The 20,224-nt window shown below is 33.6% G+C and overlaps 1 protein-coding gene across 1 annotated transcript in view; it reads right to left on the minus strand.

Moving 5' to 3' along the window:
• Positions 1 to 20,224, minus strand: part of LOC118188298 (chitinase-3-like protein 1) — a 47,797-nt gene that overhangs the window by 1,812 nt on the left and 25,761 nt on the right. Inside the window, exons 6-8 of the mRNA XM_035358712.2 lie at positions 18,358 to 18,481; positions 8,898 to 9,083; positions 3,240 to 3,362 (exon numbers count right to left, since the gene is read on the minus strand). Of these exons, the coding sequence (XP_035214603.1) occupies positions 3,240 to 3,362; positions 8,898 to 9,083; positions 18,358 to 18,481 (433 nt within the window). The remainder of the gene's footprint in view (positions 1 to 3,239; positions 3,363 to 8,897; positions 9,084 to 18,357; positions 18,482 to 20,224) is intronic.

Below are 20,224 nucleotides of genomic sequence, written 5' to 3' on the forward strand. Positions count from 1 at the left end.
TTCAAGCTTCTGTGCTCTGTTGTGCGGATGCTTCCTGTTCGATTCCAACTCGTCCAGATGTTGAAACCGGAAAACGAGTAAAAGGGTGTCGAATTTGCGAATTTGTCTTCATGAGGTATGATGAAAATAGCAGGTTGCCACTGATGATATTATTGGAAGGATGAGGCGCATTTCTCTTTAAATGGGATTGTAAACTCCAAGAACTGCGTTCACTGGGCTTAGGAAACTCCTCATGACACCAGCACCTTTACACGAAACTAAAGTGATAATGTGGAACAGCAACGCAAGCATATTAGTTCTCGGTTCGTATATCTTTGAAGAGGTCACTTCCAAAGGTATGGAAATATGCTCCATCACAAGTGCTCACTATATAACGATGTTGCAGAATTACCTAACTGCCAAATTGCAGCAACGAAATGTCGTTAGTAACGTTGTAAGGATACAAGATGGTGCTCTTTCACACGTCGCCACATGCGTCTGGCAAGTGCTTGGAGATAGAGTCTTCTATCGTAACGTTGCAGTTTCTTGGCAACCGCGATCCACAGACATCGCTCCAATAGATTTCTGGTTCTGGGGATTATCTAAAATCTAAGGTATACACATCAAATACACAAGATATGTCAAAATTGAAAGATGTCATAAAAACGTGGAGTTATACATATTCCTCCTGCTATAGTACATTCGTCGCTGTTGTCAACAATCTCTCGTGTGCAAATTGCGCTGTTGTCTGCGAAAGTGGGCGCGTTGAAAACTTGTAATTCCAAAATAAGTATCCCCCTCGTTCTCTCTTGTGTTATATTAGTCCTTTCGGTGCTCTTCTTTGCAAATGTTTTACGCTGGTAATTCTCTTCATATGTGTATCGTTCGAGCTCTGTTTATGATTTTTCAATGCGTTGATCAGTACGAGGAAGAAAAACATGAGCGTTTCCATTCGAAAATTTTTCCCCTTGACTATAACCGTGAGAGGTCTATTGTTTTAAATCATCACCATGTCGACCCGAGAAGTACTAGAGCAGTGGTGGCATACCTTTTTGGAACAAGCGTGCCAAAACGTTTTTTTTTTTTTTTTTTTTTTTTCTTTTTTTTTCGGGAGAGGAGGAGGGCCGCGTGCCGAAAACCTCTTTGATTAAATCCCCATCGGAGTGCGGTTTACCATGTTTTGCCAAGCACAGTAAAATTTGAAAGCTGGTCGTTGTCAGATGGTTTGATTTAGAAAGATAATTGCAAAAAACATCTTTCTGGTAATTATAATTCCTCAGTTTCCCTTCAATAAACATCTTCCGCTCAGCTTCTTCAAATTCGGCAACCATTTTGTGGTTGGTGTTAAAGTGCCGTTTGACACTTAGATGTACGACACACAAAACTTTCCCCACATAGAATGCATAATGCTTCCCCATTGTGTTCAATAACTCTAAATGATTCTGTCCAGGTCTCTTGAAATGATCGTCCACTATTAATGTTTAATTTTGCCTTTTTTGCTGGAGTCATTTGTGAGGATTCAAAGTATAGAAAATCTTTTTGACAATGAAAGTATTAAAACTCACCGGCGATTTGCAACAAATTTGAACTCGTTTAGCAAACATTAGCTACTTCAGCTTAGATGTATTCTTTGCCATGTAACAATTAATACGATTGGCCCAAACAATTGAAACGTCATAAATTGGGTCAATAAATATGTACATCATTTCTATGGCGATATATGAAAATCTTATATCTAGGCTTAGACCCTATGCCAGTGGCATTATGCGATAAGTAAATAAGTGAAACGTTCAAGAACAGACTAAAACACTTATTTAAATTACATAGTATCATTTTATTGTGATTATTTATTAAGCAAATAATATTTTAGCCGCGTGCCAGCTGATAAGGCTATGCGTGCCGACTGTTTCACTCGTGTCATGGGTTCGCCATCACTGCCCTAGAGTATTGGTGAAGTTTTTTTATGACTGCCCTGTATACCCTGTATATATACATATATACTTTTTGTGCGTCCGATTGCAATCAAAATGAGAGGTGCACAACTACATGTAATAGGAGTCCTCTACACAAAATTTAGACATTCTGAGGCTACTCATTTTTGAGTAATGCGAGATATATATATAGATAGAGATGCCACGAAAAAATCTCTTCTGAATCCATTCTAAATCAGTTTTATAATTCGTTATTGGGAGAAAAGTCCATTTTTCTGTCCTTACGTACAGATGTCAGGCAAAAACATCGTTAAATTGCATTCAATAGTAGTTAAAATGAATATTTTCGTTGAAATATTATAGCCGGAATTTTTCATGATTGCAATACTTCTTTTACTTCGTACAAGGAAGTAAAAAGGAAGAGAAAATAGGTTTGCTATAAATTAAGAAGGTAGCCAAGTGAATTATCCATGGCGAAATGCGCCCATATAAATTTTTAAATTTCCCCATAAATTTCTCATCAAAATTGACCTTGGAAAACAATGGAAAAACATTGGCATGTTATACCAGAAAAATTCTGATTTTGTGTCAAAATACCTATATTCATAGCTTTCGATACTTACACTTGATTTACATATGCTCTCGGAACTTAAATGATATTGTAGAATAGTTCACAGCAATAATTAATCATTTATTAGTAACTCAATTTCATTTAAAATATAATTAACTTAAAATTTGCTTTTTAGGAACAGAGAATGTTTGTGAAATTTATATTATAATAATATCATATATAAGTATAATAATATCATATATAATCCTAAGTCGCGCTTTCGAGACATGGAAAGCGCAATGTCGGTCCGCGTGCGATATTGAATGCTGTATCGTTTGACTTTCAATCCAATACTGGATATGGTTATTTGTAAGTGCATACTGTTTGTGCGGCATGGGGGTACCTAAGATACTGGCAAGTCAAAACCCTAGGTAGAGGGAGATGAAGAAGGATGGGAGACCCTAGGTTTTTCATCCAAGGTATTCTCTATCAAAACTAGTATGGAACCTTCCCATATCTTACGGGTGATATGTGATCGCTCCCTGTGGTGCACTCTGGACAACTTTCTTGGTGATGAAGAGACTAAACGGCTGATTGACATTGGTCATTCCCGACCAGTGCTTTGAGGTACAAGTGTCTAGCCATTAGAAACAACAAAAACATGATCGAAAACAGATCATCGAAGAGCTTCTATCTTGAAATAATAAATGTTATATGTTGCAATTCAAGAATGAAATTTATTTCGATCAAAACATATATATATATATATAATTTCTTACCTTGAGTGCAATACTCTTTTTGTCGTCATATCCTACCCACTGGTTACCGAAATAAGCATAAGGAGCTTCTATTCCTTTAGGGACCACCACATTCCAACCATTTTGCTTAACATGCAAGCAGATCTAAGAAGGAAAAGAAAGTATTTTGGAGAAAAATATATCGTGTCTTTTATAAAAATAGAGGAAATTTTGATTAATTTTTTGTGAGGGCTACTAAAATAGAGTTAAATCTTCCTTTCATTTGTGTAATCCATCAAGGTATTAAAGTTTTAGTTATGTATTTTATTTAATACACCGCTAACGCTGGAAATAGTAACTAAGGTAACAATAAACAGTAACTTAAGTACGCAACTCATGCCTTTAGGATGCCCGCAGAAAATTCGTGGCACTAACACTGCGGACAAAAATGTCGCAGAGAAAAAAACGCAAGGCGGAAACGTTATCCCACAAAATTTTGTGGAAGAAAATATCGCAGTTCTAAAATACCATCGTACATAACCTCGTCATCGAAAATACAGGCGGTTTAAGAAATTCGAAGTTTTTGAACATCGTCTTCAAAAATATTCTAGTACAAAATGAAGAGCCTACAAATCATTGCATGACGATAACATCGCAGGCATGCGTATGTCAGGCTTTAAAGGTTGAAAATGGATATCCGCATGATAATTTGTGAGTTCAAGAAGGAATGAGAAATATTTTTATTATGATATTTTATATTTTTGAACTGAATTAACTAATTAATTTTTGCTAAAAAAATAAGAATAAAATTTAAAAACTGAAAATGAGTCTAAAAATAATGCTAGATGCAGGAGTTAATAGAATTTCAGACTTATATAGTTAACTTGTAGAGACATTAGGCAATTTTTGAAAGCAAGAGCGATGAAAAATGAACAAACGCCTTCGCCGGGAATCGAACCGCGGATCTCTGGTATACGCGCCCAGCGTGCAGACCACCACCACGAAGGTATGCCAAGAAGGCGGGAGAAATACCTTATATACTCCCCCTTTTAAAAAGGGGACTGGGGTTTTAGGGGATCCAATCCTGGGGGTGGAGAATCATCATCCAACACCCTTTTAGTTCGGGCGCCACTGTAGAAACATTAGGTTTCTGTTTGGAAGGAGGCAAGATGAAAAATATGCAACGCCTTCGGCGGGAATACGCGCCTGCGTGCAGACCACCACGAAGGCATGCCAAGGAGACGGGAAAAATACTTTACAAACTAATGAATTTTATTAAGTAATTTATGGCATATTTTCTCCCTCTTTTCTGCATGCCTTCGTGGTGTAATTGGAAGCATACTCGACGCGTATTCGAGAGATTCAGGCTTCGAGTCCCGTCGAGGGCAATTCATATTTTTTGCGTCTCTAGCTTAAAAAAGCCTAATGACTCTACAGATTAATTTCTTTTATAAAGTTTTATTGAATAATTTTTAATGCAAAATATAGCTTAAAAGTAATTAGAAAGAAGGAAGATGAGTAACTGCATTTATTACATCTACCAAAATTATTTAATTAATTATAAAATTCTCTCAACTGCTATAAGTAGCATTAATTTTCTACTCAATTTTAGTTTATGATGCTTAAGTTACTTTCTTAAATTTTCAGCGAAAATTTATTGGCTAATTATACAATATAAAAACAAAAATATTTCTCATTCCCTCTTGCCCGCACAAATCACTATGCGAATACATATTAACAACTTTTAAAGCCTGAAAAATGCGTATCTGTGATAATTTGTTCGTGCTTTATACTTTAGCAGGATATTTTTGACGACAATATATTTAAACTGCAAAATTTTAGAATAGCTACATTTTCGACAACAATGTATGGTTAGTACGATGTTATACAGCTGCGATGTTTTCTCCTCGCTTTGTTTCCTCCCACGATACTATGCTTTGTACGATGAGGTTTTCGCCTTGCATTGTTTTCTCTGCGACGTTTTCCCCTCTAACCGTCTTAAAGCTCATTCATAATATCTTTAAACCGTAATCAAAGCAGTTCGGAGAATGCAAATCATAAAATTAAATCATAATAATAAGGATTTGAATTAATTTAATTAATTTGAATGTATTATTGGAATCTCAAAATTCACAAATACAATTATTTAAAATAATACAATAGTATTTATGCATAAAAAATTAATAAATTACATAAAAATAACGTCTTTACATTTAAATACATGTACGACTGTGAATACTGTGATGTACGATTTACGTACATCACAGTATTCACAGTCGAATTCAATGTACGACTGTGAATAGGATCTTTCTGATTAAGACTTAGGTAAAATTCTAAACAACTAAAACTTGTTTCATCAAATGAAATTTTTAATTAAGTAATTAAATACATAAAAATAACGTCTTTCCTGTTTTCCAAAATAAAAGTCTTAGAAATGAGGATTCAGTTTTAAATTGCATTCCAAATCATTGCTATCTTCAACTTCAAAACAAAGAATAATTAAAGTAAACATTTTGATACTTTGTGTTTTCAAATACTGATTTAATATTTTTGTGTATTAACAGTTCGCATAAACTTTCTGAATAAAAGTGCCAGAGGAGAATAAAACAAAATTTTGAACCTTTTTCACAACTCCAAGCAGTAACCGGTTTTTCAAGTTAAGATATGCACAGCAAACTCGGATGTCTTCTTCAAATTTTGCATCTCAAATATAAATAGTACAGAGAAAATAAAAAAAAAGGTATATCAGCACTTAACATTATGCAAATGTAAACATTGATCGGCTGAGTGTGTGCATGGCACACATATTTTTTTTTTCTCTTCATCTTTTCTAATATAAGATGCTGGATTTTTCAATGATAATTTAACTTTAAAAAGACATCGGCTCCTTCTCCTTAAAAAACAGATGATACGGATTGATTATTATATTTAAAGAAATATGTTATATACAAGTTAAGGATCTGAGGTTCACATTTTTGTTGAAAAGCTGATTTTCAGTGTTACGATACCTCTTATCTCTACATATAATAAAAGAAAGAGTCTGTCTGTGTGTGTGTCTTTCGTTCGTGCTGCGCGTAAGCTATAATACACCCAGGGCTACGAAATTTGGAATATAGTTACATCCAGACAAGAGCCAGTGCACCTCGAAACGATTTTTTTTTTTTTTTTTTTTTTTTTTTTCAAAATTCGAATCATTTTTTTATTATTATTATTTTATCTTTTTTGATGAAATCGCATCATTTTGAATCGTTTCATTCTTTTATAAATGTGGTTTTGGCAACAGTTTTTCATTCAATGTTTTGTATACTAGACTGCTGACTATTAAAAATATGAGATAAAATGCTGCTTATTTTCTTTTGATTTTTGGACACGCACATCGCAATCTTCATATTCTGACGCGCAAGTGTTTCTCGAGGCACAACAGAATTTCCCTTTTCTCTCTCTCTCTCTCTCTCTCTCTTTATTAGCTAATGGCAAAGGGGTTTGTATATTTTAAATTATGTCATCCATAAAGCACAATTTTGATTGGTTATTGCTTTCTGATGATAGTTTCATTCTTTTAGAAATGGGGTTTAGGCAGGTTTAATATGTTTTTTATCAATGTTACCAGATTATGTCCTGAATTTCATTCATTCAGTCAGTTGTCCGGTAAAAAACGTAAAAAAGGAATAAGTAATCAAAATAAAGCAGGCAATCCATCTATCATCAGCATTGCGTATCTAACGTTTTAGCATTCTTAATAAAATACAATGATAGCAAAGCTTGAAAATAGCTTTAAAGAAGGTACGTTTACTTGAACGTAAAGAAGGTACGTTACCATTCATTTACTTGGGACAGTTAACACACAAATTCACACAAATAAATAGAATAAACGAAATAAAAGCAATAAACGAAGTTCTTCATCTCGTCTTTTAATTTCTAAAGAATGAGAACATTTTGCAGAATATTTTCGCTTAGTGCAATATTTCGACTATTCTAACGAATAGATTTATGTTATACCATTTTCTCTAGTTGTGAAAAATGTTTAGTTTTCAACTGAATTGCTTCAAAACTTTAAATCGCCTTGCGAAATTTAATATCACGTCTTAGGCGAGTAATTCGAAGATTTTATAGCTGGATCTGCTGAAGACGGTTTTAAAAAACTTTGGAACGAAATGCATAGTTATTTATCAACTGAAAGGTACTCTTATTGTTATTGAAACTAGTTTTACTTGGTTAAACTGGTTTAAAGATACTCTTATTGTTATTGAAACTTATTTTATTTAATGAAAAAATCTTCAGAGGTAATTAGTATGATGGAGTCAAGATGCCTAAAGGATCGCCTCACTATTTTACTCTGCACAAATATTGTTGGAAAAGAAAAGATGATTTCGCTGTCATAGGAAAATCACAAAGATCAATTTTTTTCATATGTTGAAATTTTTAGATTTTGGTATGAAGTAAATAAAAAAAAGTTAAATGACCCTAGATATTTCTACAGAATGGCTCAAATCATAGAAAATATTTCGAGAAGACAAAAAGTAAAGCTTTGTTCGTGAATCTTGCATAACCCATCACCTACTGAGTGATATTTTGAAAAATCTAGATGTTTCTTTCTGTGCAACAAATTGTACAGATGCATTGTGAATTTTAGACTTATGCATAATCAAAAACTTAAAAGTGCTCTATAAGAAGAAGTTAATTCAAATTGCCTTAGTGTAAAAAGTATCCCCACAAAAATAAATGTACGACAGTGAATATGATCTTTTTGATTAAGACTTAGGTAAAATTTTAAACAACTAAAACTTGTTTCATTAAATGGGATTTTTCAAATTCAGAATCAAGCAAAAACTGTGACATCGTTAAGTGACGATGAACTGCAGATGAAAAAGACGTCAGTGTTCCAAAATGGGAAGTATTTTCGATGACTAAGTAAACTGTAATACCAATCTAATGGTATCAAAACTATGCACAACTGACAAACTGAGCATAGGTGAAAAAAACATCGAACCCAGGTGAAGAAGAAAGGGAAGAATTAATCCTGGATTCTCCTCCAGGTACAGTGTATTCCGCTATACAGTCAGCTATTTCTTTGTTTTCATGAAGATAGTGAAAGAAATTTTCAATATTTAATTTAATTCACAGCGATTTGCTTAATCCCCAAACCAAAACGGAATGACAAGTGGCAGTGGAAAACTTTTTCTTAAAGAATTTAAAATCATCCCGAAAAAAATATTATTTATTCAAGATAGACTATTGAGATAACAATTAGATAATATTTCAGAAGAAATTAGGGCAACAAATTTCTATAATAATAACTAGTAATAATGACATTATTAATAATGCAATTTAATATTCTATTGCTAAAATACACGTTTCACATGTTAAACTAAAATTTAGATTATACGCATCTCTCATTCATACCCCGTTTTTTTAATGGTCCCTTGAAAGACGTAGAAACGATGTTTCACTGTATCTTTATTCCAAACTGAGCTCAACACTTGGAACTCTGAGGGAGCAAATTTTCCTTATAGCAAAAGCATCGCATAATAGCTCTTGCCAACAGAAAAATTAAACAGCTTCTTATTATAATAGATATTTATAATCTAATAATTAATCTATTGATTTATTAGCATAGACATGATCTGATCATACTGATGCATTTTCTCACTCAAATGTAAGGAAACTACATATCTACAGGCTTTTGTACTAAATAGTTACCTCATTGTATCCCAGCATCCCAGGTTCTTTCGTCATCACTCCGCCTTTTCCTTTCCCGGTAACTTGAGCACCGATACCATTCTCAGAAGGTTTAGCTAAAGTGAAAGATCTTCCATACAAACCCATGCCCAATACGATCTTGTTCCTAGGTGCACCTCTCTTAATCCACAGCTGGATAGCATAGTCCTGAAAAAGTAAAAGAATGTTCCTAAATAATGAACAAGTGCAAATAAATTCGAAAAAATCTGCTTATAATTATCGCAGTACCATTCCTATGTTACGAAACATTAACATTTACTTCTTAATATGCTAGAATTTACTATTAAATGCTGTAGTAATATGTGACAGAAATTATCGAGTTTGCATTCTGTCATTTTAAACATTCGAGAACTTGAAATTTCGTAGTAAGCTACATGAGTATACCTGCGGGAAAATATGTCCACAGGGAAATCTTTTCTCAGAAAAGTTGCTTTCTATTTAATTACACATAGTAAAAATCAACCGTGAAGAAAAATTGTTCTGTAGCTAGGAATACACTTTAAAATATAACAAATATTTTATGATCTCAGAATCATGTCACCATACATGAACCAATATTTTTATCGGAGTGAAAGCTTAATAACTATTGCGCATCACCCATTATTGTTTCTCAAGATTTTTTTAACTTCTCTTCTGGAATTTCTCGATATTTTTTTTTTCAACCGATGACTTAGATTTTCTTAAAACTTTCCCCATTCGCCAAAATATTTCAGCTTCAGTCAATTTAATTTAAATTTTCATTGTTTATTTGCAATATTTATACATAGTATTTCACACTCTCCTCTTTTTATGCTTTTCTGTTTTCCTTAATTAATAGCGTAAATTTGCCTAAATAAACCGTTAGAACAAAATGACGTGTTAATATATTAATATTCAGATTTCGGATTTTAATTAAGAAGAAAGTAAAATTTCCACCAAAATGTTCTACCATAAACAATACAGATTATTATTAAGCAAAATCTTAACATAAAATGATTGGCAGCCATTTGTAATAGTTTACGGAAATTAGCTGATTATACGTAAAAATACCGTTAATACCTAACGCGCTTCTCAGTCCGAGTTTCACGGAATGTTAATATTCCAAGAGAAATCGTATCTGATATTGCGTTTAATCAAGACATCCCAAGTACCTATTCTTCTTTGAAAAAACTTTTGCTTATGTTTGAAGTCACGTTACTTTTTGATCAAAAGCAACAGACGTAAAAATCTTAGGCCGATTAAGTTCTTAAAAATATCTGATGTGGGCACCACATGACTTCCTTGTACGGCATATTAGATTATACACATTTTTTGCTGCACTTCATTTAAACATATTTACTCAAATTTCATTAGAGATACATTTCTCATTCAATCAGTTCAGTTCTCATTTCGCGGGATCGCAAAAATACATAAAAACTCAAAACAACTTCATTAAGAACTATAAAATACAGAAAATCCTAAAACACCAAATACAGTTTAAAACAATTAACAAATTTTTTTGCAGTTAAAATTAAAGTTTCTAAGCCAAAATAAGTAATTTGATCAGGAACAAGCAGGAAGTTCGCCAATGAAGACCAAATTTTCGGCGCACAAAACTGAAGTTAACTTTTGGTCCACTGGGCAAAAAGGTGCTGAATTTAGCGCATCAACTAGACTTAATTCATTATTCCACTAAGAGTTTCAAATGTAAACAAATGGCGGCCTCTCTAGGCATAACGCTGCTTAAACTTTCAAATTGTTGATAATTCTACATTTATTTAAGCAGATTAACTAAAGGCAAATAAAACCTTAACAAGGGCATAAGAACAGTATAATTCAATCACTTTTAAAGAAAAAAATGCACAATTTACCCCCAACATATAAAAATGCAAAACTTATAATATAAAAAACTTATATACCCCCAACACATAAAAATACAAAGCTGACCGAACCAGGTAACAGAGTAGGAATATTTAAAAAAAAAAAAAAAGAAAAAAAAGAAAAAAGAAAACCTCTTTTGAGTTCATTTTAAATTTATTTTATAGTCCATTTTTTTCTTTATTCTGTCCGTACGTACATTTGTCATGCAAAAAAGTCATTTGAATGAATTCGATAGAGATCAAAATGGTTGTTATCGTTGAAACATGATATCCGAAACTTCTCGCCATTACTTCCTTTACTTTGTACAAGGAAATAAAAATGGTAGGAAAAAAAAAACGTGTCTTACTTGTGCTGTTTTAAAAATTGTTTCGAACGTAATATTTATTAATAAAATTTTGTCACTTATTAAGTTACTAATTGAATAATTAATAAATTTTCATTACTAATTCTGCAACAATAACAAAGGACTCCTTCATCTCCTTTATCGTTAAGCAAATTATGACTTCCTATTTTCTAATTAGTATTAGAATGTATTTGAAGAATATAGTAAAGAATTTTTTATGAGCAAAATAGAAACAAGTGTTTTAAAAATTTATCTTAATTCATTACATTATAAGTGTCTAACCATTTGTAGTGGGATATTTTATTAAAAATAACTTCGTCTGTGCGAATCTGAAAAATTCTTATCTGTGTGGAAGAGAATGGTGTTTGGTGCATTTAATTATGACAGAGCACACTAAGGCTATATGCCTAAGAGGAAGGATGCCTTCGTGGAGGACTTTCTAAGGGAAACTGACTCGTACACACGTTACACACGGGGAAAACACCACGTTCGCGGGATTCGAACCTCGGACCGAACTACCAGTGTTCAGCGACTTTACCGCTCGGCCGCTGGTGTGCCGTGGAAGAGAATGGTTATTAGTAGTTAAAGCTAACTGTTGCCAACGACAAATATAAAAAATGCGTATATTCATTCAAGTTTTCCAAACTATTTTACCTAATTCAAGAGCGTATGCCATCTGTAAAAACTAATTCACGAGAAATGGAATCAAGAGTTTGGAAACCTAAAAACTTCTGCCTCATAATATTTTATAAGAAAATTTATTAACTTATCAATTCTCAGCTAGCATAAAATAGCAGCAAATCCATGTGCCATAACATCTATTAAATATTGTGCACTTCCAAAGTTCACAGCAAAATATCTGATTTCAATTCTTTTATTTCGTATGCGAGCAAATACTTTTATTAATGCAAAAATAACTTCAGTCTTTCTTTATTTTTATTTCCCACATCAGAGTGCAAAGATACAAGTCAGTTTTAAGGAGATAATTGGAATTCAAAAAATCAGATCGCAAATTTCTTTTATATGTAGATTTTAATTCTTCGGTGAGAGAAAAAGGGTTGTAAAGAATTTTATTTCAAGAAAAAAGGTAATAAACGGGAATAAATTTAAAATTACTAATATATGAGTTAAGAATTAATGAATAAAGAAGTTAATAGATAAATAAAGAAGTTTAGAAGTTAATATTTGTTATTAAACATTCAACAAATTCTTTGAAGCATAATTTATTACTTTTATCAGTTACATTGAACATTAAATATCTTGCTAACTTTATATTCTTTTAAAAAGAAAGTAAAAAATTATAGAATATTATGTCGGATTGTACTAGTTGTGGGGTTCAGTTTATTCTACAGCAACTGAATCTCTTTGCCTCGGCCTATTTGCAGCCTTGTCATCAAGGCTGCAAATAGGCCGTGTGTGTAAATCATCTGCCTGGCGTGTAAATCATCTGCCGTTATTCTAGCATTCTTGCCAAATTCAAAAATATCCTCTATTCTGCAGTCCTTGGCATAAAGCCCGGCCTCTGAGGCTGTTGCGACTCCTATTAAATTTAGCATTTCCTGTTTCTCATTATTTAATAGTTTGTTTTGTAATTTTGTTTGATGTATGAATCTGGCAATCAGTTTCGTTTTTGAATGTAATGATCGTAAAATTCCCTTTCTAAGCAGTTAATTAAGCAGCAGTTACGTTACTGAAATACTGAATGTTTTTTCATCATTAAGATGCACAGATCATTTGATCATTATACTAAACAATACATGTAAATAATCGCATTTATCTGTATGTGTTCGAAAAATGAAATAAATTAGATATTAAACGAAGTTGGATTTCGAGTCAAAACAGAGGCCTCATCGTAGTCGAACGTTTGTCAAGCGCGAACTAATAACATGTCAGAATGTGTGTAGGGTAATCGAAAGAGTTATATGAATGACAAACTATGGGGGAATTCGGAAAACGGTAAAAGATATTTCGGCGTTAACATTTCTAAGTCTTGTATTGTTCTTCTTTATTTCCAAAAAAAAAAAAAAAAACTTGAAAGATTTCTGAATTTCAGTAAATGCTTTTCATAAAATGTTGGCGTTTTGCTGTGTCACTATTTTAGCTTTAACGCATTCCCCCCCCAACTTCTTTGTAGTAATTTAAAATTATAACATATAAATTAAAATGAAGTTTAAAGCAAGTTCTTGCCCGTCGGAATAAAGTTATCTAAAAATGAAGGTCTTTGAACTTATAATGTCATATTAGTTTAAAAAAACATAATTGATTTTATACCTTTAGAAAAAGAAATATCAGAATATACAACCCCCTCCCCCAAATTTATAATGTTTTGACAGTCAATGCCAACCTTTTAGACAAATTTAGTGCTCTCTGAATTTTCAGTGGTTTTATTATCCCCTCGAATGCCCCAGCAAAATCTGAAATTTGTAATTTCATATTAAATTATAGATAAGTTATTTATACTATATTTTTCTTACGCTCGGATCTTTCTTTAATCATTTATTTATGTTTTTATAAAAGCAAATTGTTGTTGCAGTTGAATTTGTGTTGATCCACAAAACGTAATTATTCGCATTTGACAAACATATACCTCAACGTCTACGCACCATTAATAAAGGCAGTTTTAATTTGGTAAATATACTACTGCGTTTCATTTATTCTTCTGACACCAGTTGTTACGTTATTTAGAATTGTTGCGTTTTTCTTTTCTGACACCACTTGTTACGTTATTTTCTTCCTTCACGTTCGTACGGGGTTCGTAGATTTGGACTGAATAACGACGACACTGGATAAAGTATCGAAACACATTTTATTTAGCCAATATTTATCAGGACAGCTCCAAAACACGTTTTACAGTCGTCGATGAACTACTATAAACACGCCGACACGATCAGCGACTCAGCCTTCAGGTTATCAGGCTATCATGGTTGAGACAGCTTCACTGCAAAGCACTAGAGTACAGCTCCCGACTCTGCTCGGTCGTTCTCGGAACCCCACGTACTCTCGAGACTCTCCACGCTACAACTCGCGATGCACTCGACAACACACAGAGCACGGCTCCCGACTCTTCGGTTCAGTCGTTACCGGAGCTCAACACGCTCTCTCAACGATGCACTAACCGCGATACACTAACACTCGGAATACGTCATCTGCGAGGAAAATAAAAGTCCATGTTTGAGAACAAGCCCACATATTTTACTGTGATAGTGGCATCAGAAATGTGAGATAGCCAATTCGTAACAATGACCTCCAGGATTCATTTGCCCGCAGAACTACAATGGAAACTCATTGGGAGACTAGAGGCAGGATAAAGTCAAGCAGAAGTGGCCTGATGGCTAAATTTTAGTCCTTCTGTGGTTCATAGACTTTGGAGACTATTTCAAACCACAGATTCGGCATCTAAGAGGTTAAGCCAAGGACGGCCAATTGCTACGACGAGGGCCGATGACCAATATTTGACATTATGTGCACGCAGGAATAGAACCGCTACTCCGACTCTTCTTAAATCCTCCCTTGCTGTAGCCACTGGAAGGTTGGTGTCAACGTCAACTGTGCGTAGAAGGCTTCACGAAGGTGGTCTGTATGCGAGACGACCTACCATTTGCGTGTCACTCACATCACGCTATAGGAAGGACCGTTTGCAGTAGGCACGACGGCATGTCCACTGGACGCCCGATCAGTGGAGGGCGGTTCTCTTTACGGATGAGTCCAGGTTTAGTCTAGAAAGCGATAGTAGGCGTTATTTGATATGGAGAGAATCTGGAACCCGTTATCATCTGTCAAGCATCCGTTAAAGAGATGCATACGGAAGAGGCAGTGTCTGTTTTGGGGTGGCATCTCTTTGGGTGGACGCACAGACCTCCATGTCTTTCCAACGGAAACCGTGAATGCTCCTGTTTATAGAGATGACATCCTTCATGCTTATGTGCTCCCATGTGCCGGGGCAATAGGTGATGCTTTCCTGTTACAGGACGATAACGCAAGACCACACAGGGCTCGCACCGTAGATGATTATCTTCAAGAGGAAACAATTATGCGCATGGAGTGGCCAGCTCGATCCCCGGACTTGAATCCTATCGAGCACGTTTGGGATGCTTTAGAGAGACGTCTAGCTGCTCTCAATCCGTCCCCTCAGACCCTTGCCGCGCTTGCAACTGATTTGCAAGAGCAATGGGTTTCGCTTCCTATGGAACTGATAGACCGCATAATTGAAAGCATCACGCATCGCTATATGAGCTGTATTGCTTCTAGAGGCGACCATATTCCATATTGAAGGTACTTTTCCTATAGCAAACTGACACCTTCGATTTGTTCATTTTATACATGTGCTAATTTCTATACTACCGTAATTGTCTGATAACTTATTTTTATGTTATTTGATACCTTACTATATGTATATTGTGGGTAAGTTTCATAAAATTCTACATGTAACTTTTTCAGTAATCGTAATTTTTGTGATTTTTCCTTAATTTGTGATAACCAGTGTACAGATTTGCAATGATTCAGCAGTTAATTTTGCATTCTTGCATTAAGAGTATTATTATCTGCATTTTCCCAGAAACACTAAATATTTTAAGTCGAAAAGTTTTTCTTCTGTTTTCCCAAACGGAAGCTTTTGAGAACTCGACATCGGTATATTCATTTATGAAAGTCGGTGAGTTAAGTATCACTGATATTCATCAAATTGCCGTAGACAATGATTACCTTCGAATTTCATAAAAGATCTTATAAGGTATTTTCTCCTTCCTTCCAGCATGCCTTTGTGGTGTAACGGTAACACAATCGGCGCGTATTCGAGAGGTCCAGGTTCGAGTCCCAGCGAGGGCATTGCTCATTTTTCATGTCTCCTATTTCAAAATAACCTAATAACTTTACAGTGGCGCCCGAACTAAAAGGTGGTGAACAATAATTCGTCACTACCAGGATTTGACGATTGAGTCTGTTAATCCTTAGTCTTTCTTTAAGAGAGGGAATATATAAGGTATTTTCTCCCTCCTTCCAGCCTGTCTTCGTGGTATAATGGGAGCACACTCTACGCGTATTCGAGAGGTACAGGTACGAGTCCCGGCGACAGATTGCTTACTTTTCATGTCTTTTGCTTCAAAATAACCTAATGACTTTGCAATGTGAAGCTATGAAATATAAATCTACTGAAATTTGCACGACGCTTTTTTCAAGTTTTATGGAGCTGAAATGTAACTTAATGTAATTAAATTTACGAAGAAATGATAAAATTTGAACAATGCATTTCATTTGCTTTTTGAGGAAGAGGCTTAAAGGACAATAATAAATTAAGCAGTTGATAATTTAAAGTGGGAGTCTCAAGGTCAAAGCTTTTTTTGTAACTAGGTCATCACTTCTGTATCAAAATATTTTCCCCATTTCATTTCACACTTAATGAATTGTTTCATTTTATTTCACCGTTTATCTCTACACGCTGTCCTCTCTTCAAAACTGAACTTTGGAATTAGACTTTCTTCAATGCAAATATTACAATGGTTACAAAAGAAGAGAAGGAAATATGGCTTTGAAATAGCTATTTTAAATTAACAGAATATAGTTGCGTACGGGTTTAAATTTTTATTCAGGACATGCGGATCAATGACCAAGACATTTTAAATACGAGGTAACTTTGTAATAGAATTGCAATTAATTATCTCCACATCATCAAAATGAAAAATTTGAAAAAAATAAGAGAAAACATTCCCTATAGAAGATCAAAGAAGAAATTAAAATAATCAAAGATTTACTGAAAGAAGCCGATCAGGGTGTGCATCTATTTTAATTTAAAGTGCTCGCCACATGAAGGAGAAAAGCTGTTCCCCGCTGGATGCACAAGAGCGGAAGTCAAAAGCAGGCAGGCTCGGACCATGTGCAAGATTGCCATAGAAAGAGCGAGGCCACGCAGTGATCGGTGAAGAAACGTTTTTCATACTGAAATCTGTTAAAGAAGGAGGAAATCTCCAATCAAAATATTCTCGGTATCATTAATTAAAATTTTGAAGTTCTATGTACAGTTAAAAAACAGCCATATTAAAAAGTTTTTGTTGAAGATTGCCATAGAAAGAGCGAGGCCACGCAGTGATCGGTGAAGAAACGTTTTTCATACTGAAATCTGTTAAAGAAGGAGGAAATCTCCAATCAAAATATTCTCGGTATCATTAATTAAAATTTTGAAGTTCTATGTACAGTTAAAAAACAGCCGTATTAAAAAGTTTTTGAATGCAGATTTCTAAAAGGTATCTTTAACATCAGACAAAGTTGGATATAGATGTTTCAAATTTCCCATTTGTAAAAATGATAAAATGAAACGCAGTATTTAAACTTAATGTAACTAAATTTTTACTTATCCCTACATTGGTGTTCTTGAGCATTCTTTCATCTCGGAAATGATTTGATTCATGTGACTACAAAAGTTTCTGAGCCATTCTGCATAATCCCAGATGGCAATTTTTAGAATTATGTATAATACGATAAAGAAGAATTTACCAGTTCATAATACTAAGCAGAGGAACTATACAAGAAAAACATTCTACACCTTTACGAAAACAGACCCTATTATCAAAACTTTCGTAATTTGAAAGCTTACCTTGTTTCATATATATGTTAAACTGAAAAGACTTTTGTCACATTTCAACTATTTTTATTATCATTATTAATTTTAAAGTATCATCGATGTTTTCTTTCCAAATCGATGCACAGATACATAATTTATTACAATAAAATGTAAAGCTGCAACTAGTCCAAGATAGATGCATTGAAAACCTCATCCTTAAACCTACTATCTTGAGCATTAAATTGCTTTTACATTTATAGGGTAACGTAATTTATACTTACTACATTGAGTATTTTTTGCTCGTCTGATTCTTGAGCATTAAATTGCTTTTACATTTATAGGGTAACGTAATTTATACTTACTACATTGAGTATTTTTTGCTCGTCTGATTCTTGAGCATTAAATTGCTTTTACATTTATAGGGTAACGTAATTTATACTTACTACATTGAGTATTTTTTGCTCGTCTGATTCTTGAGCATTAAATTGCTTTTACATTTATAGGGTAACGTAATTTATACTTACTACATTGAGTATTTTTTGCTCGTCTGATTCTTGAGCATTAAATTGCTTTTACATTTATAGGGTAACGTAATTTATACTTACTACATTGAGTATTTTTTGCTCGTCTGATTCTTGAGCATTAAATTGCTTTTACATTTATAGGGTAACGTAATTTATACTTACTACATTGAGTATTTTTTGCTCGTCTGATTCTTCTTTTCTGGCATGAAGAGGTGCGTTGTGACCTGTTACATTCTCCCAGGATCCGTGGAAATCGTAGGTCATTACATTAATAATGTCTAAATATCTATAAAGGAAAATCAGTTACAATAGTTTAAAAAAGTAGGAAATTGTATATCGAGTACTTTTGATTGAAATTTACGAAAATATACTTTACTGTAGATCCTTTTACGAAAGACCTATGTTAGTATATTTTTTTGGTCAGTCAAAAGAAACTACAGAAGTATTTTCGCTTTTAATACAGAAAGGGGAAAATGTAGTTTTAGTTTTTAGTAATGATTACAAAAATGTATCATTATCTATCACAGCAGATGGCATATTTCAATCTTTGACATCGAAGCTGGCAGAACGAAATTGTAGACATTAATAATCTGCCTGTATATTGAGAGTGCATTTTAATAAATAATTACCTTCCTATCCTCATAAACTATTATCTAGCATTTCATAATATATAAATACCTTCATACCCCTCCAGAATTCAGCTGAAAGCATGATCATCAACCTAAGGGCTTCTGAGCCATTTAATGTAGAATTTGTTTTGTCCGATCAGATCATGAAATAACATCCCACATATATTATTTCTGTTTCTAACTTTATATTAGATTAGATGTTTATAATGTTACGAATTTTGTATATCTAAAACATTTACAGCAATTATACGTAAACCGTAGCACCTCTTGTACAATGTAACATAAAAGGTCGTAGGATGTGAAGCTTCGCCGGAAATTTAAGGCTGCACTGTAAGTCCATTTGAGGTATCGCCAAGCTGGCGATGGTTTTGGTGACGAATTTTAATTGCCAAATTTTGTGAGAAATCACGAAAAGTAGCCAAATTTGCCACACTTTCGTCCATTCCTGTGTAATATAACTGTATTGTGCATGCCTTCCAACGATTTCGAGATATTAAAGGTACTGGAAATTTCTCGACTGACTGGAGAAAACTATATGAGACCGGAAAGAAACAGGAATTGAATGGAAGAAAGACATCAGTATTTGAAAGTTAATTTGAATTTTCTCATGTGATTTAATTTTATTAAAATTCATATCGCCGTTTTATATAACTAATTCAATCGTATTTTGAAAGACTGATAAGCAGCATCTTTACTTAAAGGAAAATTTTCTTTCCATACATTTTTCAAAGAAACATTAAATGTCCTATGCTAACTACCTTAAATAATCATTAACTTGAATCAACAATCTTCTTCTAACAAAGTGAAACAGTAGTTAAAGTTTCATTAAAAAAATAAATTTCAGTTAGTTAACTGTAATATACAGAAATAACCAAAGAAAGAATCGAATCTAATTTTCTTCTTATGAATATCTGAAGAATAGTCGAAAATTCTAAATAAGATTGCTTAGAGCTTTAAATCATCAGTACTAGCTTACAGAAATGTAAATAGGAAAAGTCTGTAAATGCATCCCTCATACCAGTCTACTTCCAGTGTTTAAAGTCCTGCATATTTAAATTTTAAAGGTATTGCTTATTTCAATTTCGCATTACCAACAAGGTACAGTCCACCAACCTTTATCTTTCTTTAAGTAACATTTAAAATTAAAATACAAACTTACTTGTTTTTTTTTCTTTATTTTAACGGATGCAAGTTTATATTGCTACGTGCGTGCCGGTTCATAATGGATTGAATGCACACAGAACCGATGGTTGCTTGATCAAATTTATTTTCCCAAAAGAAACACTTTACAGCTCTGGAACTCTCCGCAAAAGCACTATTGCATCTCTTCTCAGTACAACAGAGCACAATCAGTAGTTAGCACTTCAAACTACTAAGAACATTAAACACAACGCAATGCA

The sequence above is a fragment of the Stegodyphus dumicola genome, chromosome 7 (assembly GCF_044657685.1).
Source record: "Stegodyphus dumicola isolate Sdum_Otavi_A_Nest chromosome 7, ASM4465768v1".
NCBI lineage: Eukaryota > Metazoa > Arthropoda > Arachnida > Araneae > Eresidae > Stegodyphus > Stegodyphus dumicola.